We start from the raw sequence: 9,925 nt of genomic DNA on the forward strand, positions 1-9,925 counted from the left end.
ACTTTCTTCCTGTGTAACACTAAAACAAACTGTGACATAACATAAGAAAAGGTTGAATATATATTTATATGTAGACTTTAGCATGGATTAGTATAACTTTTGATTTGTTTTTTAATCTTCTTTTTCTCTAATAAATTAGTCATCAAGATGGATTTATGCTAGTGAGTTTATTTTTAAGGGAAAATGTTTTTTCATATCAACTAACACAACAAACAAGATATTTCTTTTCAAAAGAGAGGACATATTTAGAATTACGAATGCAAACACCTTACAGGTCAATTAATTCAAGTCTCTTTCTAATCTACATTATTTTATGAATTTCCTTTGCCCTAAGACATTTACAATAGGATTCCTCGAGTTACAAACATTTCATATAACTTAACCTAAACTCTTCCCATTCAAAATAGAAAATAAATAGAGGGCTAACACATAAAGCAGAAAGAAGGAATGGAACTTGTCATCTTTATTGTTTATTGTAATTGTTAGTTTGTTGTGAAATTGGTTTTAATACATACCACTAAAACTACACGTGTTCTTCAACTCTTTTTATGCTAATCAAAGTTTGTTTTTTTGTTTCTCTGTAGGCATTTTTCAATGATATTTGGTTTGTATTGATGAAACAAAACAATCATGTGCATGTACAATAATCACAATGTTCAAGGATCAAATAGGATCACCTCTCTTGACAGAATAACAAAGAATAAATACACAACCACAAGAGGAAACATTAAGCTAAGCTCCAAAAACCGCCCTAGAAAATATGTTATGACAATCATCCTGGTCTTTTGGCTTAAAATGCACAAACCTAAATACATCAAACAAGACTATAAAGTCTTGACGACAACATTAGAGAAGTTGGCATCTACATCCAAACAAAGATTTCTTCCTCCTTTTTGCAAGTATTCAATGAAGAGACATAACATCTTTTGGGAGAGGATCTCTCTCACCCATTTCAGGGAAAACCTACATACTTTCTTGAAGTAGAAGTGCTTCTTTGGAAAGTTTGTCTCGCCTTCCATTTAGTTCTCTGTAAACAAGTGGTAAAGAAATATATTCCAACTTGTTTATTACCTCTCTAGTTTATTCCATGATCAGGATAAGAGGTAAGTTTTTTAGCTTATTTATTCCCTACGCCCAATCAATAATGAGATTTTCATATCCCTTGATATGAAAAGTGGTTATGGATTTGTCAAATGTAATTTCCAGCAACAACCACAAGGCAAACAATTCTGCCCTGTTATTTGTACCTTATCCAATTGCTGACTTAAAAGAGATAAAGTGATTTTCTTTTAGAAAGAGTACGCCTCCTAATCCATAAGGTTTGGGGTCCCTTTGGCTTTCTTCATCCAAGTATCCCATGCCTTTGATTTGTCTATATCTTGAAATCTATAACTTCAGAATTCTTTATCAGGTTTCCAGTTTCTTTTATACACAATCTAACTTGATGATTGACCTATAATATTATGATCTCTTTGCCTTGGAATTTTCTTTTCCTTCTTGTAAACCATAGTGCCCAATAGTACAAGGGAAATCCTTAACGTGACACTGTTTTTTCCTCTCACCAATTTTTTAAACCATTAGAAATAATTTTCTTTTTCATAAATCACGTTAAGAGCATCATACCAAACTTCTTAGTGTAAAGGTAGCGCAAAAATATGTGATCTATAGATTCCTCCTTATTTTTGTAAAGAATATGCCTACCAAGACCCCTCAAAATGCTTTTTTCCAATTAACCCATGTGAGTACTTTGTTCTCTAAGGTCAACCATAGAGATATCTGGGTTTTTACGAGATTGTTCAACTTTTAGAATCTGGGTTTTTACGAGATTGTTCAACTTTTAGATTGATTTCCACTGCCATTTTTATCTCTTCTTTTATTATCTTCTATTCTAACTTTGTAGACTAGCATTAAGTTTTATTTACTATATTATTTCATTTTCCTTATCCTTGAGTTTAAAAATATCATTTTTAAAGATAAATATGTTTTGTTGTTATTTTTTTTTCTATTTGTGCATGGGTTTTTATTTATTTCTTTTTTTTTTCTTATTGAAAATTATCGATGAACAATGATGACATTTCCTTGAGATGCTTTTATAGTTGAATTTTCTGGTCTCTGATATATTTGTTGTTTCCTTGTCTCTATCTGAATCATTTGATTTCTGGGTACGTTTTTCTTAGTCATTGATATTAGCATACTTGTTGTTTCCTTATCTCTATCTAAATGATTTGATCCCTGGGTACGTTTAGCTTCCTTCCTTGAAGGTTGAGATGGGTCAACATAAGGCTACGCTGAGTTTGAAGGTGCAAATTTGGTAGTAGGTGACTGCTATTTCTGTGAATTATCCTGCTCAAGATCCACGGTGGTATAGGATCTTTTAGTTCTTTATGGATTTTGCCTCAATATTTCCTAATAAACAAAAAAATTAAAAACATTAAAATTTTAAACCTAATATATCAATCTATATTTAATTGATTATGAAAACTAAACGATAAATTCTTCAAACTTAACATTACAAATTCTTCAACTTAACATTCCTATCAGCAAGCAATTTCTAGTATTAATATTAACCTTGAGAGAAAAACTTTCCAACCAAAAAACAAGCATTTAAGAGAGAAGTTTCCCTAAAAAAAAATAAAAACAAGTATTAAGGACGGAGAATCGAAATTCATTACAGCCCAGCGGCCAATGGGATGCTGGATAACTACTTGGTGGGCGTTCTTGAAGGTTTCAAAGGGGTTGCTTCTGTAAATAAGCAAGATAAGCCTGCTTTTAAGGACGTGCCTGCTTTTGTCAACAAGGAGGAAAAGCCCAGTGTTTTCATCAGGCTTATAGAATTTCTGGTGCCTCTGGTTATTGTGAGTGCTACCTTTCTGTTTAAATCTGCCATGGAGGAGCATGTGTTGCCTTCATAGAATAGTTAATAGGGTCGTGGTAAATAATATATATAGTTAGTTGTTATCTTTCCAAGAACCATTCATCTTGATATCCTGTAATGTTTTTTTTTTTTTAACAACATCGTCTACTTGTATATTATAAAACTTGTAATTCAAATATCTATTACAATAAGGGGGGAGTTCCGAGAGCTGATATTCAAAATTGGGTTCACAGACCCATAGTTCTCGGGGCTCCTCTTAACTACACTTAAAGCTGAACATAAACGGCTATATTGCCTTACAAAAGATCCTCCTATCCAACTAAAGTTGCAGTGCATATGGGTTAAGGGGAGTGTTGGGTGACCGAGTCATCAGGGAGTGGTTCCCTCCTGCTCACTCTTGTTGAAGCTTCTCCTTGCTGGCTTTCTGTTAAGGTGCGGAGGTGGTCTATTACTGCTTCCATGTGTATGCAGCGATCCTTGAGGTCTTCAATGTCTTTTTTCCTCTTCTCCAGCTTCTTTCGCTTAGAGTTTCTATCTGCGTGGAAGTCCTCCGTTAGTTCTTTCACTTGCTTCTTCAGGGCGTTAATCATAACAACATGTGCCTTGCACATATGACACTCTCTGTTATTGAAGATGTTGTCCATTGGGTTCCTTGGTTGCTGCTGGTTGGCTGGCTGGTTGTTCTGATTAGCCATCTTGCTAGGAGCGATGTCAGCTTTGTCAAATGCAAAGGAGTTAGGAGGCTTGCCGTTTATGTGGCCGAACTGATTGACTAGAGCAGAGTGGAGATAAGGGCCCTGTTGTTGATTGCGGACACTGCTTGAAAAACAAGCCCAATAGTTAGTCTTATAAAGAACACAGATAAGGGGAAGATTGTTTACCCTGCGCAGAGGGAAACCGGTTAAGTCTCCCCTCGAAATGTAGTGCCACAATCGATACCAGCTGCCACAGTGTGCGGAGAAATGCCAACGATTGCCGTCCGCTGAGAGGGTCTCAGAGTTTCTTTGATCCCCAATGCTGGCCTTGCTGCTGTGAAGGAGACCGCCTTGGCCCTGCCTCCGATCCAAAAGAGCTCTCCATCTCTCACTGAGATTGTGATGGGTTGTGAGAACCATAGTGTGCTTGCTGAGATTTAAAAGGCTGAAACGGACGTTCTCCCACTCGTGATTGGGAGTGGAGGATCTGATCTTGTCTGTCAACAAGTGATTTGAGGTGATATGTCTCAGTGCTTGTAATCTGAAACCGGCATGGGCGCGATCCCGCCTTCTATCACTTCCTGAGGTGTTTCGTAAAGAACCACTGTTGATTTCTTCACTGCTCGGATCCTGAGGCCGATTCCCCGTCCTGTTTCCCCAGTTTTGGCAGTCGAGAGGGATTTGGAGAACAGAAGATCGCCGTTGCCCTGATCTGTTGTCTCGAGTTAGATGCCTGAGGTGACTTTTAGTCAGATACATAGGGATCATGAGTTGACTAAGGGATATCATGTTCATAGATTTCCTCATTCTCCCTCACCTGGCCCGTGGGTCTTCTTATGGCCTTATTAGCCAGCTCATCTGCTGTCGAGTTGTGAATTCTGAGGACGTGTTTATAGGTCACGTTGCTCATACCCCTAACTTGTTCCAAAATTCTGTCTTTTATTCTGTTCAGTGCACATTGGTTGAAGTTATTCCCCGTGTTCATGGCTGCTATAAGGATAGCTGAGTCCCCCAGCACGAGGAGGTCATGAATGCCTATCTTCCACGCTATGGAGGTCCCCATTAGGAGGCTGTATGCTTCTGCTTTGTTGTTTGACAAGGTCCCCAAGCTCCATTCATATGTGACCATCGTTCTCCCTTGAGGGTCCCTTATTACTCCCCCTGCTCCAGCTATGCCTGGATTGTTCTTTGAGGCCCCATCAAAGTGGAGCGTGTACATCTTTTGCCTTTGAATCCAGTTGTTTACTTCCTCTTTTGACCCTCTGATCTTCCATTCCTTCTGTCCAGATCCTTTAATTGGCTTGCATTTTGGTTTTATCCTGTAATTGAATCTTTGGATCCATTCTTTCACCTGCTCGACTGTGTAGTCCGGATCTGCATGTTGGATCCCATTAGCTTCGATAGTTTCAGTTATAAGCGCAATAGTTTTGGCCAGGATGCTTGGGACACTAGGTTTTTTATCTTTGAAAATGCTTGCGTTTCTGGCTAGCCATAACTGCCAGCAGAGGTTGGAAGGAATGCTGGACCAGAGTCTCTTGGCGAGGATCATGTTTTTGTTTGCGAAGGGGAAGAGTCTCCCCCAGCCTTTCTGAAGGAGAGAGACCTGATTGGGTAGATCCCCAATCTCAAGAGGACTGGTTATAAGTTTCCAGCAGGAAGAGGCTATTGGGCACTCTATGAAGAGATGGTTAAGGTTTTCTTCCTCTTTCCTGCACATAGTACAAATTGAAGGCCCCTGGATCCCCTTTTTTTTCAGATTTTCTGCTGTTAGGAGCTTGCCATGGAGCAAGGTCCAATTAAAGAGTTTGATCTTCGGAAGGCTCTCGATTTTCCAGGCATTCTTGTGGTATTGCCAGTTGTTTAACACTGCTTGGTTTTGGAGCGCTTTATAACCTTCCTTGACCGAATAATTGCCTCCATTAGGATCCCATATGTAGCTGTCATCTTTCACTATGCTTGAAGGAGCTGCTCCTGCCAATGAGAGTTTGAGATTATTCCAAAGATCCTTTAGTCCTTCAGGGAGGTGCCTAATTTTCCATCCTTTCCAGCTGTCATGATCCCAATTTGAGATGTTAAAGAGGGTTGTGAGATTTGTATCAAACATCCACTGCTGCAACGGCCTCAGGTGTGGGAGCTTTTCCTTGGCTTCCTGGCCCATTATTCTATCCCTCCAAATGCTGGTTTGTTTCCCGTTGCCTGGGACTTTGGAGATATGAGACTTGAGGAGAGGCAAAGTTTTTTTGATCAGCTTCCAGAACGGGGTGCACTGCCTTTCTGAGATTGTATCTGAGAGTATATTGCTATTGCTCCCATTCAGATATTTCTTTTTGAGAACCTCTGCCCACCAGGAACCCTTCTCGGTTAAGATTCTCCATATTAGCTTGAATCCCATTGCCAAGTTTGCCAGTCTGGGAACTCTAATTCCCAAGCCACCTTTTTCTATGGGAAGGATGACCTTTTCCCACTTTACAAGGCTGAATTTTTTCGTTTCTTGCTTTCCTCCCTTCCATAGGAAGCTTCTAAGGATCAGCTCCATATGTTTGTGAATGCTTGAAGGGGCAAGCGTTATGGCGAATTGGTAGATAGGGAGGGCTGAAAGGATGGATTTGATAAGGATTGTTCTACCAGCCAAATTGAGCCAGTGCATCCCCCAACCTTGAAGTTTTCCTCTCAGCTTCTCAACTAGTTTGACCCATACTTCACTTTTGATTGACTCTCTAGCCAGCGGAAGTCCTAAATACATAAAGTGTGACCAGCTTGATTGGGCTGGGATTTCCAAAATCATAGAGATCCTTTGAGTTATATATCTTGGGACGTTCCAGGTATATATCTTGCATTTGTTGTTGTTTAATTTGCCCCCCGAGGCTTGAAGGAAGAGATCAAGGATGGCCTTGAATCTCCTTGCCATAAGGCTTGAGGCTCCACCTATTAGCAGCGTGTCATCTGCGAATAGGGAGTGGTTGATCCCTTTAGCTCCTCTGATTATGTCCACTCCAGTTATTTCCTTCAGCCTTCTCTTGTTTTCCAGATGCAAACTTAGGGTTTCCGCCATGATAATATAGAGGAAGGGGGAGAGAGGGCAGCCTTGCCTCAATCCTCTAGTGCTTTTGAAAGCTCTGCATGGCCTCCCATTGATTAGCGGGGCTGTCCAGTTCTGTGAGACACATTCCATGACCCTATTAATGAAATGCCCTGAAACCCCGAATTTTGCAAGCACAGTCTCCAAAAAGGAGTGGTTTACCCTGTCAAAAGCGCTTGCCATGTCCAGCTTTATTATCATGCCTTTCTCATTTCTAGCTATACTGCTGTGTATTGCCTCTTGTATCAGAATTACATTATCAGTTATGTGTCTCTTGGGGAGGAACCCACCTTGGTTGTCCGAGATGATTGAGGGTAGAATTTGTTTCAGCCTATTTGCCAGAATCTTTGAGATGATTTTATATGATACGTTGCATAAAGAGATAGGTCTGAACCTATCAAAAGATTGGGGGCTTGGCTCTTTTGGGATGAGGGCTAGAAACGAGGATTTGACACTGCTGCCCAATTTGCTTTTTAGGTGGAAGTTTCTCACCATTCTGAGAAAATCTTTTTTGATGATTTCCCAATGAGTTTTATAGAAACTTACCGTGAAGCCGTCCGGCCCTGGAGCTTTGTCAAGGGGCATGCTGTTGATTGACCATTCTACCTCTTCTATGGATATTTCTTTATCCAAATCGCTGTTTTGAGCTTCTGTAACCTTCCTTTCGATGATGTTGATGAAATCTGGGTTGTCTTTGTACTGAGGGTCAGCTGAGAGCAGTGATTGGAAATGGTTTGAGGCAGCCTCCTTAATTTCCTCTCTCTCTGTTATCTCTTTCTCATTGAACGTTATCTTATCTATATTATTCCCAGCTCTCCTTACCTTGAGACAATTGTGGAAGAACGATGTATTTTTATCCCCCGAGTTGAGCCAGAGGCATCTAGACTTTTGCCTTAGCTCTTCCTCTTCTTTTCGGTGCTGGTTATATAATGCTTTGTACAGCTCACCTTCTACCTTTTGATCTTCTTCCGTTTCTTGGACTGTCTCCTTATCCTGGTTCCATTTCTCCAAGTTTCTTTGCAGCTCGTTTTTTGCCATCCTTTCCTCATTTGTGTAGTTTCTCGCCCAGTTTTTTATGGCAATCCTTAGTTGTTTAATCTTTGATTCCCAAACAAAATGTGGAGAGCCTGTTATCTCTGTCCTCCATGTTTCTTTTACCAGGGTTTTGAAATCCTCGTTGGCGTCCCAGACCTTGTTATATTTGAATGGAAGCGGGCCCAGGTCCTCCTCTTTCTCCAAGTGCAGCGCCACAGGCTTATGATCCGAAGTGAATCCCTGTATGATTGAACTGTGGATCCTTTGAAAGTTGATTGCTGCACTCTCCTGAACAAGAATTCTGTCAAGTCTCTCTTTGATATTACTCCTGCCTGTCCTTTTATTTGACCATGTGTAACGACCATTTTGGGGAGGGATGTCTATGAATTTGTGAGCTTGGATGATTTCCTCCAATTTGTCTCTGAAAGGATCTGTGAAATACTTCCCTCCGAGTTTTTCTTCTGCGTTCCTAATTAGGTTCAAGTCTCCTCCTAGGAAGATCTTCCTCCCTTGTGAGGTCTCGATGTCTGCTTTCAAAGAATCCCAGCATGTGGCTTTGTCTCTGAAGTGGGGAGGTGCATACACATTATAGATTGTAAATTCCTCCTTCTGATCTGAACTTTGCATGTCAATTCTAATCCACCATCTGTTTTGATTGTTACTTATGAGATTCCAATTGCTTTTTTTCTACATTACTCCTAAGCCTCCTGAGGCTCCTAAGGCGCTCGTGGCTATTCCTTCGTACCTTCTGTTTTTTGAAATGCTGTTTTGAAATTCTTGATCACTGATTTTGGTCTCCTGGAGTAGGAGGAAGTCTGGTTGTTCTGTTTTGATGAGATCTCGGACTGCATTTGCTTTAAGGGAGGAGCCCATCCCCCTACAGTTCCAAGAGACCAAATTCATCATTTACCTGTTTTGTTGTGAGTCCCACTTTTCTCCTTCATCTTCTCGCCACTTCCCTTATTCTTGTCCAGGTATGTGTCTATTGGTTGCTGAGTTCCTGTGGTCATCTCTTTTGCTGCATTCTCGTCTCTTATTTCCTTGTTCGATTTTCTTCCAACTTTCCTTGGTGGATCCGTGGCTGCAATGTTTTCTTTTGTTTTGTTTCTTGTTAAGATCCTTTCCACTGTATGAGGAGGGGAAGCCTGGGGGGGGGAGGAGGGGGAGGTTCTGTTGCCCTTGGGGGATGGAGGGGGAGATGAGGGTTCCTCTGAGGCTAGGGTTTCAAAGGGATTGGAGGATGAGGGGATGGATTGGTCCATGCTTGCGGGGACAGAGGAGAGGGGAGGGGTTTCGGAATGGGGCACCTCTGGTTCAGGGGGAGGGTTTGACTTCTTTTTTTTCCTGACAACTTCCCATGCTTCCTCTTGGGATTCAGAGTTGGCATTAATTTCTGGTCTAGCTTTAGAGCACCTATTTGCAAAATGACCATATTCATGACATACCTTACATTTAAAGGGGAGTTGCTCGTAGTCCACCTGCTGGATATGCGTCCACTGATCCACTCTGAGCTTGACTGCCTCTGGTAGCCCTTTGCCCAGATCCACTTCCACGCAGATCCTCGCACAAGCATGCATGTTTTCTTTTGGCTCCGATCTGTCCACGTATTTTCCTATTGCGTTTCCGATTGCTCTAACTGATTCATCGGCCCAGCAGTGAAGCGGCAGATGCGGAAGGCGAACCCATACAGGGACTGCGTTGGGAACATCCATTTCTGGGTTGAAGTCCGGGGTCCAGCGATTGAGGTAAAGGCCTCTGGTGTCCATGAAATATGGTCCATTCCTGAAGATTAGATTGCGATCCTCCACTGTTTCGAAGAGGAAGGTGAAGAAGCCTCTTCCACAGAACCTTATCGCAATTTTCCCCTGAACCATGGCGTTCCAGTTTCTTTCCACCCAACGTTGAACCGTTCGAGGGGAGGGCCATAACCCCGTAAACTGTCCAACCAGACCACGTTCTGCCAAGGCTACAGCGGATCTCCTTGGAAGGGTTGGGGGGAGAGGGATTTCCGGGATTTCATCAAGCTTTTTGATAAATTTTGAGGCGGTAGGTCGGATCCTTTCAGAGTTGTTCTCTGGAATGAGAGTTGCAAAAGCTTTCTCCAGGTCAGTCTGTCCAGAGTCGGGAGAGCCCATCGTGCCAGGGGAGCTCCTCTGATGGCGGGAGAAAGAAGGGAGGGGCAGGAGGCCCAGCTGAGAGGGAGCAGCAGGAGGCTGCCCGCAGGGGCAGCGCGATCTGAAG

General features: G+C 41.8%; 1 protein-coding gene across 1 annotated transcript; it reads right to left on the reverse strand.

Annotated features, from left to right (window-relative positions):
* Positions 1-4,345: 4,345 nt before the first annotated feature.
* Positions 4,346-9,819, reverse strand: LOC149158295 (uncharacterized). Its single transcript, XM_089433939.1, has 4 exons — positions 9,098-9,819; positions 8,430-8,561; positions 7,196-8,330; positions 4,346-6,073 (listed from the first exon to the last, which is right to left on the reverse strand). Exons 1-4 carry the CDS (start codon positions 9,817-9,819, stop codon positions 4,346-4,348), a joined length of 3,717 nt encoding a protein of 1,238 aa, XP_089290065.1.
* Positions 9,820-9,925: the final 106 nt, after the last annotated feature.

The sequence above is a fragment of the Pinus tabuliformis genome, chromosome 5_2 (assembly GCF_031772625.1).
Source record: "Pinus tabuliformis cultivar Carrire ecotype Pingquan chromosome 5_2, CPIR1, whole genome shotgun sequence".
NCBI lineage: Eukaryota > Viridiplantae > Streptophyta > Pinopsida > Pinales > Pinaceae > Pinus > Pinus tabuliformis.

Excerpts from the sequence above, each read along its gene's own strand:
- LOC149158295 (XM_089433939.1), bottom strand. The coding sequence starts at position 9,819 with ATGGGCTCTCCCGACTCTGGACAGACTGACCTGGAGAAAGCTTTTGCA. Across the intron at positions 8,562-9,097 it reads TATGGTCATTTTGCAAATAG|GGGGATGGGCTCCTCCCTTA; the intron begins GTGCTCTAAAGC and ends TTGGAACTGTAG. Across the intron at positions 6,074-7,195 it reads CAGGGCCGGACGGCTTCACG|GGAGGAAAGCAAGAAACGAA; the intron begins GTAAGTTTCTAT and ends TTCCTATGGAAG.